We start from the raw sequence: 23,810 nt of genomic DNA, 5'->3' as shown, positions 1-23,810 counted from the left end.
AGCCAAGCATAAATGTTTCATTGAGTTTGTTATGTTGTCATGTTTTGTCTCTCGACACCATTTGACAGACATAAATTTTTAATAAAACACGTCATCATGGAAAAAAAAAAGTTTATTGTCATGGTTATTACAATCATTCTTGTTGTGCCAAGACAACATCGAACAAGTCGCCTTGGATGACCTTTACAGACGAATGGTTTTCGTCAAACTCTGCACCATGCAAGGTGTTGGATGTACTGATTAATACATGTTTGATTAACGAGCAAATCATTAATCTTTCGATAGTGATATCACATCCTTGTGATTAATGGATTTCCCATCCAAGCTCATCCATAAGTATCAGTTGTTGAATTTCACAAAAGAAACCTTGTAACACTCCCCATCGTGCATTTTGTATCTGCAGTGTGCAGCCATTTATTTTTCAAGTCTTCTAGCCTCATTGCCCTGCATTGATTAATTGTTGTGTGATGTATATCTTGGGGCTTGAATTGAATTCTAAAAGATCCCCAAAGTTTCTCGATCTCTGACTGCCGTATTAGTCTTAGGAGTATAGCCAAAGGGCATCTGACAACTGCAAATGACCTAGTACAGACCTTCCAAGTATTACATCACATGGACATGTTAGTATCCTGGCAGGACAAGTTAATTGTGTATCCAGTAAAGGACAAGATGTTCCAGATTCATTGTTTCATAATTTGCTGAGACCATCTTGCGAATATAACTGCAGAGCAGGACAAAGGCCTTAAACCTTTTATTTTTTTTAAGTTTTCATTTCGAACAGCTTCAGATCTGAATCCATCTGGTATTTGGCAGATCTCTCAGAACTATTTTTTAATAATGCACAAACACAACTACCTTCTTCCCTGAAACGGACATGAATCGTACTTCAGGACCGATTCTTCAAAATACTGTGCACATGGGATTATAGTTGGGGTATGTTGACACAACTTGTTCTATCTAAGTCATGATATTCTGAACAACGGATTTTATCATGTTTACTACCATGTTAACCACAAGGTGATTATGATGTGTGTGAGTGGGCAAAAGTAGTTCTGACAAAGGGCTAATGCTTGAAGTGTCAGTCAGTCCTCATTGCCTACTATAACTAAAGAGGGTCCAAATTCTTCAAAGTAATTATAGAGATTCACGAGTTACTGTGCTTACATTTTGAGGTTATTTTATCTGCTATGCTATCTTTCCACGTTTCCATCATGTCTCAGTTGCCATTTTACAAAATAAAATTAATTAAATTGCATCAAAACTTACACATCTGCACCGAACAAAAGAACAAGCTCTTGAAAGTTTTTGACAAACTTCCGGCTGAACCTGATCTTGACGAACAAGGGGCCCAGAGCATGACTGTATATCCAAAGAGGAGATGTGACATATTTCATAGCTACACACCAGCAAGAAAGTGAGGTTGACACAAAATTTCTCCTGTTATGTTGTTAATGGCATTTGGAGATCCACTCAATACATGCATGCCACAGGTCTTCACTTAATCGGGTGAAATTTTCAAAAATTTTATAATAATCCATAGCACTGGCAAAGACTTTACAGTAGTTCAAATGATATATTATATATCCACAACAGAGTGCAGATGTGATGATTGTAAACAATGCTCTGAACCATCATGGGAATCAAAACCGACAGGAATGAAGGAAAAGAGCGAGGCTTTACCCACTTAAACAATCAATCCACTTACCGCAAAGAAAACCAAGCCAAAGACAGCTATAAAGTTGAGAAGCAACATAACCGCAAAGACCTCGACCAAGCTCAATGGCATTCTGATTATAGTATCTGCTCTGAATCTGGGAGGTCAGTGGTTTGATTAGGACCCTGGCCGAGTCATACCGAAGAGTATAAAAATGGTACATGCTACTTCCTCACTCGACACTAATCATTTAAAGAATAGAGCATGGATAAACCCTGTGGGTTTGCATCCATTGAAGGACAGGAAAGAGTGGAAAGGAGATTTCTCCTCAAAATGCCCCATTGACTGCAAAGCGAAAAGCTACATCACTGTAGTTGTCATCACCGGCACCCAGAATGGGTCAGAAAGTTACTTCCCTCAAGGTCATCGGCTGGGCTTGTCTCATGTCAAAGGCAATGTCCTTTGTTATCTTTTGTCTGTGTCTACACGTTAATGTGAGATTTGTGTCTGAAAGCTCTTCTATGAGCTTTAGACCCAATATAAAAAGCAGGAAAAAACACCAAATTAAATATTTAATAAACCATAAAACATAGATTATATTAATACTTCATTCACCGATAATGTTCTTGGTTTCCAATAATGTCATGGCTATCTCATATTAGGATTATGAGGTGTGTTGAAGTCAGGGAAGGAATCATAATATTCCAACATGGTATTTGGTGAAAACATTCAGGCTGGGGAAAGTAATACCTCGAAGATCCCGAGAGTGTTCATAACTATGACATGAATGAGACTGATCCTAGCCTGCTACATTCACATGCAACTTGATATGTGAAAACAAAGGCACAAGATCCAAAAGGGAATATGCATCTTGAACTAAGGCAGGTTTCATTGCAATGAAGGCAGATTAGCTCACTTATCCACAAACCTTATGGAATCCAATTCGGCCGGGATCTATTCACACAAAATAATCACTGAACCGTGTTTCAAACATACAACCCATCCTTGCATGCCCTTGGTTGAACCACGAGGGAAGAAGGTTCTTTGTACACGTGGCAGGTGTAAAGCACGGCATGAGATTCATAAAAAAATTGCTCCGAACCCTTTACAACTTTTTGAAGATGATAATAGTGTTTCTTGTTTTTGCAGTCCCTCAAGAAATAACAACAAAGAAGCACCAGAGTTTCAAATTTTGTGAATGCACATTAAGGTGTATCCAATACACTCAAACACGTGATTGCTGACTCGGCGGGAGAGGAAACTTTACTACAAAACAAAGTGGCGGGTGGTGTATCGCTCAAGGGTCTGGATGCAGACATGATTGCACTTCATGCCTTGCATGTAGTGGTGGTGGTGGTGGTGGTGGTGATAGGGGGGGGAGGAATTAATGGTCGAGGCCTGTACTCTTGACAATGAATCAGGGTGGTTATGGAAATTTACAAACACTTCTATGGATAAGAACCAATCCTGGACAGGTGACCATTCCGTCATATGGTGTGGAAATTTCCATCCTGAGCAACTAAGGGAATCAGAATCACACCAATGAAAGCAATGCATCAATGCTTTACCTCATCCACCACCAAGTTGCTTTTGCATGTCATGTTGTGTCACAATTGCAAAGTGGTTATACATAAATCAAGTGAAGGTATACACTGCATATACCGTACGTCTACCCTGGATTTGAATTCTGACCCAGCTATAAACGGTCATCCCGGTGTTTCACAGGCAGGGCGATTTATAAATGTGGGTGTCATCCTTCGCATGGACGTTGAACTGGGCGTTCCATCTGCCGGCATTAGTTGGACATGAAAGATCCCATGGTGTCCTTCACAAAGAGTAAGCGATCTATCGCAGGCACCGTGAACAAATTCCAAAACTCCGACCCCAAATACTGCTGGGATGGGTATGATAAACTGCCCAGCATGACCCTTGCCAAGAAACTGCTTCAGCAGCATCAACACTGTAACAGAGTATATTACAATGGATCGAATATAAACATTTTTTAAAATGCAAAAGGATGTCGGGAAGTCACTCAAAAAAGTACGTAAAACAAGGTCGGGATGGTCAAGAGAAATGATCATGTGAAACCATCCTGACATCCTTCTTTGAATTATGGTTGTCCCGAGAAAAGACATTATAACTTTTTCTTTTCTGGGGACAACCATTATTCAAACAAACATGTAGGGATGGTTTCACATAATCATTTATTGTGACCTTCCCAACCTTGTTTACATACTTTTTGAAGTAACATCCCCACATCCTTCAGCATTAAAAATATGGTTTTATTACTCGTTTCTTTACTATTTTTAGAAATATATATATATATATATATATATATATATATATATATATATATATATATATATATTACGGTTGTGGAAATTCACAGAACACCATTCAGGTTCCCCGAAGATCAGTTATGTCGATAAGTGTGTGTCCAGATTAGATTTCCCCACCAATGTCTAAAGGGTATTGTTCATGTACAGGGCTGTGTATCTTTGAGTTAGCCGTTATTCTGTTCTGTCTTTTATTTCAACCAAAACAGCATCTCAACAACCACGCCATCCCCACCACAGCGCCAACCACACTACAACCACACCACCACCACCACCACAACAGCATCTCAACAACTCCCGCCCCGATATCCCTCAAAACGACGAAAGAAACGAATGTCGGTTATCCGACTAAAAGAGCCAAGCCGAGCTCTGTTGGAATTTTCCCTCAGAATGACGAAAAGAAAGAATGTCCGTGATAGGACTAAAAGAGCCGAGCCAAACCCCCCTGGAATGTCCCCCCGCGCGCCGAGAAGGGAGGGGCGAACGCTCCGGGGCGATAAAAGGGCCGCGTTGGAGCGCCGAGAGGGCAGTTGAGGTCGGGGAGTTGAGGAGGGAGTTGGCAGCTAGCGGTTGGCGAGTGGGTGAGAGAGTCCCTCTCCTTGGTCTCTCTCCATGGTTGTTGGAGGGTCCGTTAGAGGTGCCGTTGGAGACGAGAGTGGAGTTGGGAGCTGGTGGAGTCCGGTCGAGTAGAAGCCGGAGAGGAGTCGCCAGCCGGATCACCGTTGGAGGCGCCATTGAAGGCACTGGTGGAGTTCAGTGGAGTGCGGGCAGAGACACCGGGGGTCGCCGAACCAGGGCCCAGCAAGTCACCACGAGGGTGGCAGGTAACCTGCCCAGCCTCTCAGAGCCTTGCGGTCATCCCGGCTCCGAGGAACATAAAAGGCCTACAGGCCCAGTTCTCCCTGTTCTTTTCTGGGGTTTTTGCATGGAAGTCTGTGGTGCCTTGTCCGTTAAGTAGTGAATTGTTATAAGTGCATGTAAATCATAGATAGATCGACTGTAGGTCTTTTTGCTCGCATCTTGTCCCCTACCCCCATTCATTGCTTGCATACGTGTATAAATAAAGGTCCGCATTGTTTGAATATTCACCTGCTCGTTGCGTCCCTTCCTCCATTGAACTGCCATAATTGCGTTCGGAATAAATACCTGGTTTTTAACACCGATAAGATAATCGGTTCCAACGGGGCTTGGCGATAATTAACCGCTTGGCAATCGCAGACAGGAAGCGCTGCTTAAAGTGGCTCGTTTCCAAGCAAGTCCCGTTGAGGTACAACCTCTCAGTAGTCTGTCCGCACAAATAATTAGGTAAATCGACAATTCGGCGATCGACCCTGTAGCGCGGATAGAGCATTGACAAGATTGTGGTGTGGTTAAAAACACACACGGAGCTGGATTTCGGCGTTGATCTGAAAGCTGCGACTAGATTGTCACGGTTGGTGGGCGCGCCGCCGCAATTATCTAAAAGCGGTCGCCCGCACGCCGGAGTGGCGGGAATCCACAAATATATATATATATATATATATATTTATATATATATATTTCTTCTTATATATATATATATTTCTTCTTATATATATATATAGAAAATATATATATATTTCTTCTTCTTCTTTCGGCTGCTCCCGTTAGGGGTCGCCACAGCGGATCATCCGTATGATCCGCATAGTGATTTGGCACATGTTTTACGCCGGATGCCCTTCTTGACACAACCCTGGTCACGTCTTACGACACAGGGATATGGTACACCTATTTTAACCGGGGTATACACCGGCCCAGTATACTGGTACTCATTTCACCGACCTCGGAAGGATGACAGGCTGAGTCAACCCCCTGGTGTATTAATTCAGTGGCTCAACGGGGCTTGAACTCAGGACCTTTTGGATCCCAAGCCGCTGCCCTAACCACTGCGCCAACACACCAGACTATGTATATATATATATATATATATATGTATATATATATATATATATATATATATATATATATATATATATATATATATATATATATATATATATATATATATATATATATATATATGTTCTACGACTGATTACAAATGATGTAGTACAAACTTTATAGACGTGCTCACATTGTAATGGTACTGTACATACTGTTGTGGTTGAGGAAATTCGCAAACCACCATTCAGGTCCTGTAGGTGAGATATCTCTGTAAGTACATGTGTAGTTAGCCCCAAACCCGTTGTTTAGAGGGAATAAATGTGATTCATTCGGGCTGCGACCCTTTAACATAGCCGTTTTTCTGTTCTATCTTTATTTTGAACCAACCACGTCTCAATCGCCATCACACAACAACCACCAACCGCAACGCCGCTTCACAACAACAACAACAACAACAACGCCAACAGCCACGACCTTTACCTTCATAGCTCGCTCCCGCAAACATCGCATCACCGCCATTCCAAACGTTGCCATGGCCATGGACCACCACTTTAGACCCTCCACCACCTTCGCCTCTCCTTCTGCGGCCATTCCCGCACCGCTTGTGGGCACCGAGCGTCAGGCTGTCCTGGCCTCGTACAGGGCGCGCGCCGAGCCGTGGGTACAAAGTGCGGCCTTTCCGAGGAGAAGTCGGATCAGGAATGATACACGCCCACTTCTGATCCGTCCAATCAGCAAGCGCGGGGCGATTTGGCCCCGCCTCCAGGCGTGTCGGAGGAGAATCGATATATGCAAATTCGAGGATCAGGGGAGGTTCACGCCCCTTTTTCTCCGTCCAATGGGCGCCCCCGAGCTCGTTCTGATCCAGAAATTTTCATATGGGTTCTCCTGCCATACTATAAAGCGCCGAGCGCGGGGCGAATTTAGTCAGTTTTGGGCTCGGGCGAGTTGGAGAAGTGTGGCAGCAGGAGAGTTTTTTGGGATCGGGCGAGTTGGAGAAGTGTGGCAGCGGCAGAGAGTTTTTTGGTCAAGGGAGTTGGAGAAGAGTCAAGGCGAGTTGGGGAAGTGTGGCAGCGGCAGAGTGTGGCAGCAGCAGTCAAGACGAGTCTGGAGGAGAGTCAGTCTGTCGGGGTTCGGAGTCTGTCGGGGAGCTGCAGAGAGGGGAAGCCGGGAGCGCGGTCGAGGTCGCAGTGGAGTCGCTCGTCGCGGGACCCAAGCAAGCCAGCTATCCTCTTTCCCCAGAGCATCAACAATTCCCCCCTCCCCCCCCCGCGCTGAGATAGTGCGAAAAGGGGGCCCTGTTCCCACCCCATTCCAAGCAGTGCCAACGAAACCCGCGGAGGAGCGCGGAGTCGGGGCACCGCCGCCACATTTGCGGCTCATCACAAGACGGGTAGGCTCCACCCGGTCTCGCGCCCACAGGCCCCGTCTGTCCCCTTGTATTGGAGGGTGGCCCTTTTCTTTTGCTTTTGAGTATATGTGTTGTCGGCGCCGTCTGTAAAGTAAAACTGTGTAAGTGTTGCCGTGTGCTCGCGTAGTCGGTAGTAGATCTGCATTGTTGTGTTTCTTTTGTTGCAATTGCTTTTGGTGCATAATTGTTGTAATTGTATATGTGTGCTTTCCGTTTGCCGCGGAACAAATGTGCATTATGTTGAACTGTTTTTCCCGTTTCGCTTCGTCTTTTCTTTAATTGAATCTCCATCTTACTTCACGTAAAGGGTTGGTAGTGGGCTTAATACGCCCGATAATTAATCGGAACCGTCGAGGTCGACGATATAACATCGCTCAGTTATCCCGATAGTACGGAACGGGTCGCTTCAGTGGCCCATGTCTGGAGTCGACCTGCGGCGAGGTGCGATCGCCCAGTCTACCCTCCGTGTGGGTACTTAGGTAGGTCGAATTTGGCGAACAACCCTATCCCACGCGGGGGGCCGATTGGCACAATCGTGGTGAGGCCGAAAGGCCCACCCGTGACTAGTTCCCGGCGTTAGTCCGAGAGGGTCACGACAGAATTGTCCGTCCGGTGGGCGACGTGCCGCGATTCGAGTTACGTGGCCGCTCGCACGCCGGCGGGCATGAATTCGCGACAATACTTTATGGACGATCTAACATTCTGCGTAGTACATACTTTCTGTCACAGACTTCCTGATAATATTCCACTGTTAACCACAACCATATATTGGTCTGAGGGCAAATGTTTATTGTGGCCCTACCCCCATCAGGCTGGTTGACAGTCGTAATCTCACCAACCCCTCCCGTTCTTTTGCTTTGCAAAATTTTTGTGGAATCCTTTCAAGCTATTAAAATTATAATCACAAAGGATGCTGCACCAAGGAAAACTCTGTCAAATGGGACCAGAGTTATCGTCATTGAGAGAAGCAGCTCAGAAATATGCGGTCTGAAGATAATGATTGTTGTTATTATTAATTATTATTATTACGAACAAGAATAATATTTTGTGGTTTTGACCGATCTCGGTTTTTCGCTTTTTTGGGGTTTTGCCATGGTCTGGAGTATTGAAAAGTTATCCCTGCTTGGAAAATCAGCTGAACAGACCAGGTAGCCTCTCATATGCAGCTGAAGTGACTTTTTAGAGAAGCGACTCCAACATTTTTTTTTTTTTTTTGGGGCCGACATTTTTTTTTTTTTGTCCGTCCCTCCCTACATAGAGTACGAGCACACTCTCTGATATCTTTCTAATTACTCACTAATGACTCACTGATGTAAATGTTTAGTACCTTCGAGGTGGGGTAGAAAGCTAAAAGTTTGCATACTGATGCAACTCAAAGCCAATAACACAGGGGAATTTTTTTTTTCCAAAACAGTCAAAAAAAATTCTGCAAACGAAAATATCCATGAATAAAAGTCAGTCGATGAAGCCTCTGTCCGAGAAGAATTAGAAGAAGTATCACCTTAATAAACACAAGAAGTATTGGGCCTAATAAACCACATCTGACTGATTTTCCAAAGGGAATATTTGGGATTAACAGTTTTTCTTTTTCAGTGTTCTACTACAAGAAATTCCCTTGGGTTGAATGTTTTGTTCAACAAGATGCTGTGTGCTCATTTCATTACCATCACTTCCACTCATTAACAGGCGATGCTGAGGATTAATTAATCAAAAAATGTGTGCAGGATTGGAAGAAAATATCTGAAAAGTTGTCTCAACATGCCGTTCCCCAGGTTCATTTGCAATGTATGGAAAAATGGCAATGTTTCAAACATAGTGAAAAAACGGGATCAATAGCAGTGAACCTTTCGGAAAGACATAAAAGCACCTTTGAGAGCATCAGGGATTACCTTTCAAAGGTTTGTGATATTGTCCGGTTAGTTTCAGAGCTTGGGTTACTGTTATGTGGATATGATGAGGGAAAGGACGCAAAATTTAAAGGGAATTTCCTTGAATTTTGCGATTTGTTTTCATCGGATGGTGGAACTTTGACGAAAACGCAGGCTAACCCGAACCCTAACCTCGAATTTCAAAACAAAGTGCCTCAAATCTGTGCAGACTTGGTTTGCAAAGAAATTCTTCAGCCAGTGAATAAGACCGTTTATATTTTTTATGATAGATGAGGCCAGATCATTTAAGACAGAGCAACTTTCAGTTTGTATCAAATACGCAGAAAACCTCAAGACCAGAAAAAAGTTCCTGTCAAATTGCTCATCTTCCGAAAATGCAGAAGGCATTTTATACTGGCATAAAGAAAGCTTTCCAGACAAATGGATTGCAGAATGTGGCAATAGTTACCAAATCTTTTGATGGTGCTACAGAACAGTGGTGTCAGGACACGTGACTGGGGCTCATCAGCGAATGAAAGATGACCATCCGTTTGCAATGATGTACATTGTATGGTACACAAACTCAACATCATCCTTGTGGAGTGCTGTAAAGTGCGTCATGGTGATGTGGGCTAAGTAAGTGTAGTGGACAAATTGTATTCAGTGTTTGCAGAGCTAACTAATCATCAGATGTTTATCGACATGCATATAGTTTTCGGTCTAAAGCAAAATGAGACTGTGCAGCGCAGTGATACACGTTGGGCACGTAAGTGGAAACGTGTGTCTGCATTAAAAATGCATTACACTACCATCATGCGGTGTCTCAGAGATTTAAGCGAAAAAGGGGAAAAGCGGTCAGTGGTAGCAAATGGTCATATTCATCGAATGACTGGAGTTTCATTCATTGCCTGCTTGATTATCTTTCAGATTATTTTGAAAGCTATTCATGTCATTCAGAAAGGCCTTTAAAGCATCGACACCACGCTTGCACATCACATTGCCTCTAATGCAGAGACAACGAAAGTGTAGCCTCTGAAAAACTCAGGAATGGAGGCTGGAATGAAATGTAGAAAGAAATTACAGAATTCTCTAAAGACCATTATGTTGTAGTGCCAGACGAAGACATGTCACTCGCCAAAAAGAACGTCTTGGCAGCTCTTACGGGCTTCATTGTCTCAACCACTTTGGGTCAAAGAAAGTATAGAGAAAAGGCAACAAATGGACATGAAACATCCGCGACTGCAAAACAAACCTCAAAAAAAAAAAAAATAAAAAAAAAAACAGGTGACATCATAACTGTGGAGTTCGAGAAACGATTCTCAAAATAATCAATGGAAATTGTCGAAGCGTATGCCTCAGTGTTAAGATGTGACAAAAATGGCATTCATCCACATCCATTCTTGCAGAAATATACAGACCCACTCAAAATAAATCCTCAACTTTCAGCTGCAGAAATGGACCTTTTTACATGTATGGAATCTGTTGTTACCCTTCAGAGACTTCAAAAAGAAATGTCCCAGAGAATGTACCCAAACGGTGACAAACTCATTCAGTTAACTCTCGCAATGCCAGTCTGGACGGCCACTTCGGAACGACGCTTTTCTGTAATGAGACTGATTATAAACTGGTTGTGCTCAACCAATGGTAGTTTTCTTCACTGGCTCTTCTTCATGTAGAAAGTGATTTAACTGTGAAGCCAATTCAACTGGACAATGTAGACGTTTGTGCCAACCGAGGGGAACGACGATTGAACCCACATTAAGGTGAGAACAGCACCAGTATTGAAATTGACAATGTTTATATCTATGTTTAACACTGCTGACACATGATTCATAAAGTACTCGATTTTGTTTATGCAATAATTTGTTGTTGTACTAATGCTGATGGTAGCTCATAAACATGTCAAACAACAACGGCACTCGGTGGAATGCATAATTACACCAGGCTGTACATTTTACATTTTGTATCCCGCTAATAGGCCAAATCTGCATCCGGACCTGAACCAAAACTAACTGGCTTGTTATTGTCACCTACACAACTCATCCACCAAGTTTTGGCATCATCTGGCCACACTTTTTGAGATATCGTGCGATATATATATATATATATATATATATATATATATATATATATATATATATATATATATATATATATATATATATATATATATATATATATATAGTTTTGGTCGCATCGATCAACATTGAAGAAACACAAATATATATATATATTTTTTTTAATATTCGTATCTGAATCCGGATCATCACCAAAATCGAACCAATTAGTCCTTCTCACGCACCGAAACTGTCCACCAAGTTTGTCCGAATCTGTACATAACTTTTGTGAGATATCGAGTTCTACAGTATATCGTTTTTGGCCCTATCACGCAATGGTGAAAATCACTTCAAAAATTATCGTATCCGGATCGGATGTTCATCAAAATCTAATCAATTCGTCCGTGTCACACACCCAACCTGTCCACCAATTTTTTTTCCGAATCTGTCCATACTGACATCAGTGTCATGTGACATCTAGGGTCAGTGTGCTCCTTTCGTTTAATTTGTTATTCCTGACTGAAAACCTCCTAACTGGTGATCAGTAGGGCAGAGATAATGTGTTTGCACGGCAGACAACACTTGTTGCTTACAGGTTATGCAACAAGTACTGTTATGGTACTCGATCTGTGCCTTGCTGCCTTGTCAAGGAGGTTCGATTTGTATTTATCAACGAGCTTAGTATGGTCATGAGTAAACAATTTGCAGTGTGTTGTGATGATGAGCCCATAACAAGAGCGCAATGTAAATCAGCGACCATAAAGGCATAAATCTCTGTTTTCAAATATCTCAGTGTCACATGGATGCCATCCTACTTTGGAGGTGATGTGTCAGCATAATTTATGTGTATGACGTCAGTGTCACGTCACATCTATGGTCAGTGTGCTCCTTTGATTATATACGTATATATAAAGAAGAAAGTATGTTTGTTTGCTGGTTACTTGGAAAATCGAAGATTTTTCAAGTATATTGGTCAATTGATTTTGTTGTTGTCTGTTTGTTTGTTTGTCAATCACATATAGGTCACAATTTTAAACTGATCTCCACGAAACTTTACTCAGTTGAAGTGGTAGTCCCAACTGAGAAGCCTCTGGATTTTGAGGTCAAAGGTTATCTTGAGGTCAAACTTCTAAAATCGTCATTTTTCATCTGATTAACCTGAGAATTAAGCAGCAATTGCAGAGTGCATCACTGATGGAAACCAACTATTTTAGGTCAAAAGATCAACCCAAGGTCAAACTTCTAAAATCAACAATTTTCATTTTCATCAATGTCCTACTTTCCACCCTGACCTGACCTGACATCTTTTTCTTGTACAGGGCCCCTTGTCGGTTGCGTCAATCGCCTACAGATTACAATTTCAAACAAATCTTCACGAAACTTCACCACATGGTAGAGTTTGTCATAAGCAAGAAGGCTATTGTTTTTGAGGTCAAAAGATCAAAAGGTCAACATAGACCAAAGGTCAACAAATATCGAATTTCTAAAATCCTCTATTTTCATCCGATTGACTTGACATTTGAAGAGGACTTATTTCAGGTCATTGAATTCAAACAGCCAAATATTTTTGAGGTTAACATAGACCAAAAGGTCAACATAGGCCCAAGGCCAACAACTAATGTTGTATTTCTAAAATTCTCAATTTTCATTCCATTGACTTGAAATTTGAAGAGGATTTGCATATCAAGTCACTGAATTTAACCACCAAACATTTTTGAGGTCAACATAGGCCGAATTTATATTGTTGCATATTTAGTCATTTAAATCAACCACCAATTATTGTTGAGGTCAAATTTGTTTTATGGATTTTGCAAGTACCATCCGTGCTCTGCACGACGTCTTTTTCTTGTTTGTTTGTTCATTTATACATTCTGACCCTGCGGGAACAAGTGGAACCAAACTTTGCATGACCTCGTCAATCATCCACAGCAAAGTCGAGGGAAATGTTTGGTTAAGAAAAATTGACTCCAGATAAAACCAGACAATTGGCATTCAGGCCTCGATCAGGTCTGTGTCTTGCTCCCCCCCCCCTCAAGAGTGATTGAGTAGTCTGTATTGTGAAGATTGGATGTTGAGGTTGTAGTGATTTGTTGTCAGTGACACAAATTAAATTATTATGGTGTTTCCACATGCACCTGTTATTTAAAATATTGCTTTACACAGGTTTATTACAACAGTATGCCTGGTGTTAGCTTAATGGTTAGGGTGGTGGGCTTGGGATCTTAGGATCCTGAGTTCAAATCCCACTCGACTGTTGAATTAATACCAGGTGGGGTTGACTCTGCCTGTCATCCTTTTGATCTTGGCAAAATGGGTGCCAGCATGCTGGTATCTTGTGTCGGAGCAACCCGTCCAGGATTGTACCCATTAGCCAAGGAGACTGCTTAGGCAGCAACAATGCTCTGCACAGAGTATGGTCCCAATGGATGGATTACACTTCCTTGTTCAGGTCTCGAGCGAGCATGTTGCTTGCATTGCCTGGGTTTTCCCAGGAGAGATCGAGTAATATGTATTGTGAAGATCTGATGTTACGGTTTTAGTGATTTGTTGTTAAATTTTATTACCTCCACCACCGAAGGTGAAGGAGGTTTTGTTTTCACCCCATTTCTGTCGACTTGTCTGTTTGTTCATTCTTTTTTGGTTTTGTGCAGGATATCTCAAAAACTTGTGGACGGATACTGATGAAATTTTATGGACAGGTTGGGTGTATGACGAGGGTCAAACTGATTAGATTTTGGTGAGGATCTGGATCCAGATCCGACTACTAGAATTTTTAAAGTGATTCCTCACCATTGAGAGAGATAGGGAAAAACGATAAATAGCACGATATCTCAAAAAGTTGTGGAAGGATTCGGATGAAAGTTGGTGGAAGGGTTTGGTGTGGCAAGGACGAATTGATTCGATTTTGGTGAAGATCCGAATCCGGATCTGGATTGGAGGATTAATTTTAAAAGTGATTCTTCACCATTGAGAAATTGGGCCAAAATCGATATCATACTGTATCGTATCCATCCATTAGGACCATACTCTGTGCAGAGCATTGGTGCCGCCGAAGCAGTCTCCTTGGCTATTGGGAACAATCCTGGACGGGTCGCCACTCCGACACAGTATACCAGCATGCTGGCACTCATTTTGCCGACCTCGGAAGGACGACAGGCAGAGTCAACCCCACCTGGTGTTAATTCAACAGCTGAGCGGGATTTGAACTCAGGACCCTAGGATCCCAAGCCCACTACCTTAACCATTAAGCCAACACCAGGCATACTGTATCGTATAATATTTCATAAATGTAATGGACCCGATATGTTCTCGTGGATCATGCATTGGGTGGCAGAGGTATGCGCTCCACCGAGTGCCCTTCAGTTATTATGGTGTTTACACATGTGCCTGTTATTAAAAAGATTAACTTACTCAGCATATCTCAGCAACAAATGAACAATGTATCTTTCTTCAGCACATATTAGCAATAAGTCAACATTGCTTCATGGACATTTCAGAAATGTCTACATACCAGACATCACATGACTGTGTCATATTGTCAATTTTGATTGGATGCACTTCACAGCCAATCAGGAACCATAAAACTGACCAGTCATGCTCCTCTTCTTCTCAGTAATTTTCCACCCCAGATCCCACCATTTCCTTACCTTTGGTTCAACTTACCTGGCATGGTGAGTTGGAACCATTACGTCTTGATGGTTACACCACGGCATCTTGAGTTTTACAACTAAACACAAGTAATATGTTTGAAAGCCATTAACTGATTAACAGAAACTGTTGATACCCTTGACAAATTGCTCCTCCAGGTTTATTGCAATACCCGTGTTCAGGCCTCGAGCAAGTATGTTGCTTACACTCTGCCTGCATTTTCCCGGCAGTGATCGAATAATATGTATTGTAAGATCATATGGTGAGGTCATATGTATGCAAGCTGATAACAGAAGTTGTGTATTCCCTTGGTACGTTTCTCTCCTACCTCAAATCGTCCCCATCTCGGTATAATCCGTCTGTTGCTTGTTTAACTTTAATCGACCTCTTCATGAAGATCGGCATGATAAGTCGCCCGCTGGAGCACTTCTGGTGGTTTCACTAGCACGAAGAGATAGCTCTGGAATTGAACCATTTAGGCTGCATTACACCTACGGATTTATTATAACACCACTGTGTCCATGTTCCCCCACCATTAGTCCTCCCCATTTGTTGTGCGGATATTACACGGGCTCAACGACTGATGTCAATTACTCGATTTTTATCTCCATTCTTGAATTTTGCATTTGCAGGTCATGAAAATGAACTTTGCATGGAAGTGATCTGCCTCTGGACTACCAAGATATTTTTGGTTCTGACTTCGAGTCAACTTTCAAAGGAACTCCCAAGGGAACACTTCTGTTAAGAAACATCTTAACCTACCTCACTTGCATGAAAATACTGCCAAATACCACCAAAAAAAAAGACAGCTGATGGTAAGAAACAAATCAGATGCAAGAAGAATGGCAGTCAAAAGGTCACTTGAGACTCAAGAGCAGACATAGGGTTGGGTTGAGGATCAACATGCAGCACAAGTAGCCTCCAGGTCAGCTGAAACTACAGAGCAGACACAGACTCGAATGGAGGATCAACATGCAAGACTAGCAGCCTCCAGGTCAGCTGAAACTACAGAGCAGACACAGGCTCGGGTTGAGGATCAACGTGTAAGACTAGCAGCCTCCAGGTCAGCTGAAACTACAGAGCAGACACAGGCTCGGGTTGAGGATCAACGTGTAAGACTAGCAGCCTCCAGGTCAGCTGAAACTACAGAGCAGACACAGGCTCGGGTTGAGGATCAACGTGTAAGACTAGCAGCCTCCAGGTCAGCTGAAACTACAGAGCAGACACAGGCTTGGGTTGAGGATCAACGTGCAAGGCAAGCAGCCTCCAGGGTAGCGTGTTGGGAACCTTTATGTGGTGAAGCATTTCACTAAAATCCAGCCAACAACTACGACAACCATCGACTGCCTTTTTCTTCTCTGCCAGCAAGACAACTTCACCAAAATGCTGCTGCATTGTAAGGTGCCCAATTGCTACACTTGTTATGTATCAAGAAAAGTTCTCAAGCGACGAGCTCAGGGAGTCACTGCACACGAGTATTAATGCATAAGAGCAATATTTTGCAATGCCCAAATTGGTAATTCATAAAAAACCAGACGCTAACATTCCCCAATTAGTCACACAAGAAATATTTAAATACATATTTCATTGAATTTCCCCAGGCAATGCCATAAAAAAAATAAACAGAAATAAATTCCCACTTGGGGTTAGTATGAAAAAAAAAAAAAAAAACTTGACTCAATACATATAATCTCTTGCGTATGTAACAAGTAGAAAGAAGATCACGAAGCAGAACACCATGACCATGTAATATGCCAATGGTCAGCTGCACAGTTCAGGCTTGTCAAGTGTACACACACACACAGACACACACACAATGAAAGGTTCATGTGCTCGAAGTTCACAACGTCACGGGCTTCACCGCAAGGTCATTTGTTATTTATTTACATGAGTAACCTGATGTAAAGCACAATCCAGGTTGAAATTGTCCAATAGATGAGTGTTTACGACAGAGTGGAGTTAGAAAAGGCCAGAGACAAAAGACCTGCGATAAATGGCGTGCATGTAAAGTAAGGGCGGCAACACTATCTAAACGATGAAAGTTAAACTCCTGCAATAGGTTGGCGTTAAAAGCACCGCGAGCAAACTTTTTGTTTTCGTACCTATTGAAATTTTGATACATCATCAAAGCATTACAAAAGCATCGGGATCTTGCAGGCTTTAGTGTTGTAACAACAGCATCGGATGCATCGCGTGGTGTGATCGTTTTCAAAACGGTGCACGTTGTTTGAAATTCTGGCAGCGTACAGTATTAAAAACCAAGAGGCGCACGCACCAGTACGTGAGTGGAGTCACCCAAGCTGGAGGCGGGGTTAAAAAACGTGCCCGATCGTGGGGCAGAGTCACCAACACGTGAAGCATTTACCAAAATAATGCCATTTTATCTAAAAAAAAAAAATATATGACCAGCCTCACTGGCATAATGGTTTGAGCATCTGCTCTGAGTCTTGGAGGTTGCTGGGTCGAACCCTATCTGAGTCACTCATAAGCAATGACTTTAAGAATGGTATGCGCTGCTTCGTTGCTTGATGCTCAGCATTTAAAAAAAGATAGAGCACGGACAAATGAGCATAAGTCAGTAAAAATAAGCACAGGGTTTGATGGGAAATACACCGAGTGGTCTCCTCCTGTGTTGAAGTTCCAATTGCAAAGGAATTCATATTATTATTTTTATATGATGTGAGGGTGTGCGTGATTTTGTACTTTATCCTCGGAGCGTAAGGCGCCCACCGCCCCAAGGACCACAGCCGTGAAATCAATGGCACGTCCACCCACGGAGGTTATAAAACAGCCGTAAATGCGATGGCGATTTTGGAAACAAGTTGTTTGCACCGTTATTAAAGGATCCTTTTGATAAACGTGGTGCAATTTATCCAGTTTTGGAGTGAAATCATATTGTGGAATAAACATTGCCTTCCTGAAGGTCAGGCCTCACAAAAATGCTCATTTTCGAGCGATGTGCACAATGACCTCAAACGATGCGAATATACGAAGCACAGAGGTAAAGTTAGGCGTGTTCAGACTGTGATCCTGGAAGGATTGCACCAAGGGACATCAGGGTGTCAGGTCGCAATGCAATACACACACACACACACACACACAACCCTGTGGCGATGGCACCAAAGAAGTCACGCGTCGCTGGTGTGTAATTTCTGTTGGAACAAACAGAGGGAGTGCGGTCAGGTTGCGAGGGGAAACGGAGATGTGATCGCACGATGCGCGCACTCGCCACACAATTTGAGCGATCGCGGTGTCTGTCTGTGTCTGTGTCTGTGTCTGTGTTCGTGTCTGTGTCTGTTGCTCCGTCGGTTCAGATGCTCGCCCATGGCTTCTCACCATCTGTGCCATAATCCATGCCCCACCAAGGCAGTCGAACAGCGAAATCGATGCGGAAAGAAAGAAGTTCAATTGAGATGTCCCACCAGGCACAGGATCCATCGTATCATACGCACCACGGATGACGCTTCTGGCACCGATAAGGGCCAGCGATGAGCTTCACACGCACGGGACATCGATGTAACGCGAGTGAAGAAGAAGAGCCAACCAAAAACATTCGTAAAGCAGAACCACGAGTACGTTCTGTCCTCCAGGTTACCAAACGACCTGTGCACTGCCTCATGGCTCAGGATGTCCAATGGAGGACCAACTGGACCTTTTCAAAAATTAGCTGACATGAGTGATGCTTTTCCATTCTCCCAAAGTATATAATAGCATATTCAATGTTCGGTGAAAGCAAATGAAAACAAGGACTTCACAAGAAGCGAAGGAACATGACCACAAACAGGCAGTAAAAAAAAAAAGTATGATGAATCAATAATATTTGATCGATCAACGTTTTACATTATTAGTTGAATTTATTTTACATTTTCAAAATCTCAGAAATGGGCAGCAAAGAAAAAGTTTCTGTGACACGGATCATCGCTAAACTTTTTGCGAGGATGTGTGTGAGAGAGAGAGGGAGGGAGAGAGAGAGAGAGAGAGAGAGAGAGAGAGAGAGAGAGAGAGAGAGAGAGAGAGAGAGAGAGAGAGAGAGAGGAAAAAAGAAGAGCCAAGGTCATTGTACATTCAACATCTGTCTCGGTGTCTCACCTTCTCGTGCGAGCTGCGTGTGCAGCGTCCCACAGAGTAAGCATACACCGATAAGGGCCCCAAGAGCAACCAACACCATTCGCGTCCGCATCGCCGCGTCCCCGCTCAGCCGCACCCCGCGGGCGTCTCCGCACCCCCATTCAGCTCCCGGGGCGTCACCCAACTCTTCACAAATGGCCTACTTTCCCTTTCCTTTGTTGCTTCCTCACTCTTTTATGTCACTTCCCGTGTTTTTCTCTCCCTCATTGCAGGACTTGTGAGCTTTGCCAGTGAGCTGCGGTGCAGGCGATGAGCCGTTCCATTCCCTGCCTGAGCAGAGCCGATTGTCTCCCACCTCTTTCTGTCTCTCCAACAAACACCCCACAACCTCCCTTGTGGGCCGTATAAACACTGTACGTATAATTTTATGGCTGCTGTGTTGAATGGTGAAAGGTTTATTTCTTTCCCCCACTTACTGGCGCGGGTTCGACTCCCATGGCTGCTCACCCTCACCGACTTGCACTTGTACAAGGGTGGTGAGAATGGCAAAAAGTTCCCAAAACGTGAGCGGGCAAGTTTGAGGTGAGAGAGAGAGTGAAGAATTATGTTGTCGTGGGTAAGAAAAATATTCCCTTACTAATTATGTACACTTCGTCCTTTTTGTGCTCAGATTCATGGGAACACTGCTTGTGATACCTTTTTCATCGCACAATGGCCACCGCTCTAAGCTGCTTCTCGTCTGTTCGCAATGCCCTGCACAATGAGTGTGCGTCAGAAGTCGTGATACAACACCCATTCCTTCCAGTAATCAAGCCCTGTACTATTACTTCCTTAATGGCCCCAATTAATTCCACCTTATGAGGTCGACCACAGGAGGTCGATTGGCCCATGTCTTTCATGAACCACCTGGCCATGCCTTATATACGAATGGAGCTAGTTAGGGCAGGAATTTCGTAATTGTCCAGCTTGCCAGATATAATTCACCTACTCTTCACTGAAAGACAGCATGTGAACTTTAATGTCCATCGATTAATGCGAGTAGAGGGACACACGGATTAATGTCCATCGGCGGGACTGCACGCCTTGTGAGCAAGATCCTTCCCGCGAAGCGCCGATCTGATATTTTTTAGTCTGGTCAGGAATCAAACACAGACTAGACAGCTCAAAGATAATTGTGCTACTTCTGCACCATACTGTTGTACCAGCCAGTCTTCAAGCACGTCAGTTTTAATTAAATCAGCCTTACTACAGTCCTTCCCTGGTGCTGTTTTTGGCCTCCCTACTGGGTGCATGTCTGTGATAAGCTCCCAAAAGAGTAACTGCTTCGGTCGTCTGTTATCTGGGATATGGCACACATGTCCTACTGTCGTGGCCAAATCTAGGTCTCCTGTTGTTGTTTAATCTCGAGTTACAGGAGAGGAGCAACACCCATAGACATTCAGGGTGACCTGCTGTAACCAAGGAACTGAAAGAAAAGGAAAGAGAAAAACTGGACCAGAGAAAGTTCATTAATCTAAGCCTTGAACTGCTGAAGGTTCTGGGTGGTTATCGGCATCTCTGAATGTCTTTGTTTAGTCCTTCGTGAAGACCACAGTAATGTGTCGTAATCCGACCTTGCATATTCACTAGGACCACATCATGAGCAGTCCTGCACCTCTGGTGAACTCTCAGAGACTGTGCAGCAACCAATTATGAAAACCCTCCAAGATGTATTGGTGACCAGAGAGTGTGGCCCAAGTTCTAAAACCATACAGTGGAATCAAGCAAAGTCTTGTGCATGGTCATCTTTGAGTCGACACTGGAATTCCCTGCCACATCAGCACAAACTCGATATCAGAGAGCTTGCATACACTTATCTTAAAACAGAAAAACCACAAAGTTCGCGTTTCACGGACTATTGGGTGGAGTATCTCGTTACAATAACTGTTTGAACACCCCTCAGATCCATCCACTAAACTTGGAACTTTCACAGACTAAACAGTGTCCTCAGCCGTACATCTTTTCCGTCTTTGTAGGTGCTGGAGTTTTTTTTCAATTTGCAATATGTCTGTAGGAGTAAAAGAAATTCTACAGATCTGTTTCTCTCTCCGGCTGTTTCCGTCATCCTTGCGCTACCCCGCTTGCTTATTGAACGCCTCCCGTCTTGTCTTGTCTTGTCTTGGGCTGTTTAAAATTCTCCTCGCTTGGGGAGATTAGAGAGCGCAGAGAGAAATGTTGGGAGAGATATCAGAGGTATTAGATGTGGGTGGAAAGAAAAGTTGACTCTCGTTCTCATGCTTCAGAGTCATTTATACCTATACTCGACTTTTATTTTACTCTTGTTTTTGTTCTGCAATTGCTTTTTCAGATTAGCAATGTTCATGTTGATGAGGTCATTCATGGCAAATCAAAAGCCTTTAAAACCGGTTATTGATTTAATGTTAGGTCATTTAATTTAGCACATCATGGCTACACATCGGGACTAAACAGACAACTATGACTACAGTACTACTACTACTACCTTAACAGCCACATATATTCCCAACTCATTGTGGAATTTACAGGTGAAAGTTTTTGGCGCAAGTCTTTTAAGAACCTGCAGGCCAGTCCTGATGTTCGACTGAAGGTGGCAAGAATTTGAAGTTTGTTCGAGATTCCAGTCTTCTTCTTCATCTTTCGTAAGAAGCACAAGGTTGAGGGGTCGTAACATTGGCTGAGGGTATGGCTGTGCCACTGATGCAATGCCTATCAGTTCGGGCAAAAATTTGTAATTTGTTCAGGGTGCCGCTGATAGCTCGCCTACTCCAAGAACACCGTGGGATCTTTAACGTCCACGAACGCCAGCAGACAGGACTCCCAGTTTAACGTCCATCTGAGGAAAGGCACACACATTGATGAATCACCATGCCTGTGAAACATGGAGATGACCGTATATAGTTGGGTCGGGACCAAGATTTTAACCCAGGCTAGACAGCTTCGAGGTGAGTGTGTGTACCTCGAGGCCATATTGCCAGCCCTAGGACGGTGGTGGTAACAAGCCTACTCTTTGCAAAAGAAACCATGTGATTTGTAAGGTCCACTAAGTTTTGGAAGACCGGTCCTCCGGCTTGAAGTCCAAAAGATGGACGGCACACACACATTGATGCCTCACCCTGCCTGTGAAACACCAGGGTGACAGTTTATAGAGGGACCAAATTCGAACCTCAGCTAGGATAGAAAGGTCAAGGTGAGTGTGCATACATTGAAGCTCCCCTGCCATTCCAGTACTTTTATGGATGCTTAAAGTATTTCTTTAAACCAAAAAAAACAATAAGATGCCTCAATCCCCCAGTGCCATCTGATATAAGAAAGAATCTCTGAGGTTGGCTCGGTTTGGGGAAAAAAACACAAAAACATGAAATTCATAAAAGTAAAAACAGAAGATCTGAAATTGCAAGAGCTTGCATATCCAGAAAGTAAAGGAGACAACACCATCACAAGCTTCTCGGGGGAATAACAAGTGAATATCTGTTGAAGCTTCCTGATATGTCGAAGTCTGTTTTAATGCAAGGTCAACCTTTTCTATTTTGTTCATTGTTTGGTATCTTTGTATGTATTCTCTAATGTACCCAATAAAATGCTGTATTGGAGGGTTGTTTCAAAGTTGTCTAAAATAAAAGACCCAGTGGGTGGAGTACTACCCAGATACGCACACACACACACACACACACACACACACACACACACACACACACACACACACACACACACACACACACACACACACACACACACACACACACACACACACAGTTATGCACAATCAAAACGAATTAGAACATCAAATCTGCTGCCCCGTCTGTTTGTACTCAGTTGTGTATAAAGCTCACAAATAATTTCCATAAATAGTAAACGTTCGGATTGTTGTTATTCTAGTCTGGCGCGATCTGGACAGACCACTACTCCATCACAGGATGCTTCCAAAGCATCCCTCAAGCAAGGGATGAATATGGAATCACACAACGGTCGACTCTTATTCAAGTGCCTCGGGGTGTTCGGTCGTGTCCTCTCCCAACGAGATTATTTATTTTTAACCTCCAAGAGTTAAACCTGTGGAGCATGGATTGGCGACCCATCCCTGAATTGTAACCCTCACCAGAGAAATTTCTTCAGCACCACAGACGCTCTGCATAGAGCATGGCTCATGGTCTGATCTGACAAGCGAACGCTAGCAGATGGGACACCCGGCTTACCATCTCCAAAGGACGACATACTCACTGATGCGACACCCTGGCTGAAAAACCACAAGGAACGCCATTTCAAGTCAGGCCGGGATTTGAGCCCAAAACATACAACACCACCAACCTTTGGTGTGGTACCATGAATAAATCTTAAATTCATATGGGTCGATTATGTGGTTTTAAACACCTCGCGTCATTAGAAGCCTCCCGTGTCTATAACTGCTGCCGTCCCCCTTCGAGTGTCTGCGAATGATTGGATCTTAATTATCGTTATCTTTGAAAAGAAGAAATCACGTGTGCACTGGCTGCACCACTGCGAAGCACTTCGCACAAACATTTAGGTACATTTTCAACCATCAAAAGGAGCTATCGAGTCATTTTGTATGCAAATGTGGCGACATTGAAAACTTCCTCGTTTTCAACGATTGCTTTTGATTCATATTTCCACAAGTTTTCTGGTACTGGGATATTGAGGCTTTTGCAGATGTGCCAGTGGATTACTCTACATACCTTGTTGTGCCTTTATGTGTTCAGCTGTTCTGACATGAGTTTTTTACATCCCGACAGGATGCGACTCATGCTTTCAGTTTCTACCTTGCAAAACCTACACTTGTCTGATTGACTCGGTCCCGCCATTTTGTTAAAGCCATTGGTGGTGTCCTTGGTC

General features: G+C 43.2%; 1 protein-coding gene across 2 annotated transcripts in view; it reads right to left on the bottom strand.

Moving 5' to 3' along the window:
• TAFA5 (TAFA chemokine like family member 5) overlaps positions 1–23,810 on the bottom strand; it is a 209,075-nt gene that overhangs the window by 172,210 nt on the left and 13,055 nt on the right. The window contains exon 1 of one of the 2 annotated variants that reach the window (XM_085870456.1): positions 18,966–19,252. The exons of the other annotated variant lie outside the window; for it this stretch is intronic. Coding sequence (XP_085726582.1) covers positions 18,966–19,056 — 91 coding nt within the window. The 5' untranslated portion in view covers positions 19,057–19,252. Of the gene's footprint in view, positions 1–18,965; positions 19,253–23,810 lie in introns of those variants that run through there. 2 annotated transcript variants of the gene reach the window in all.

This window comes from Eptatretus burgeri, chromosome 2, assembly GCF_056783735.1.
Source record: "Eptatretus burgeri isolate ZD-2024b chromosome 2, Ebu_testis_v1, whole genome shotgun sequence".
Lineage (NCBI taxonomy): Eukaryota > Metazoa > Chordata > Myxini > Myxiniformes > Myxinidae > Eptatretus > Eptatretus burgeri.
The sequence above is the reverse complement of the archived record's forward strand: the minus strand, read 5'-3'. Positions and strand labels throughout refer to the sequence as shown.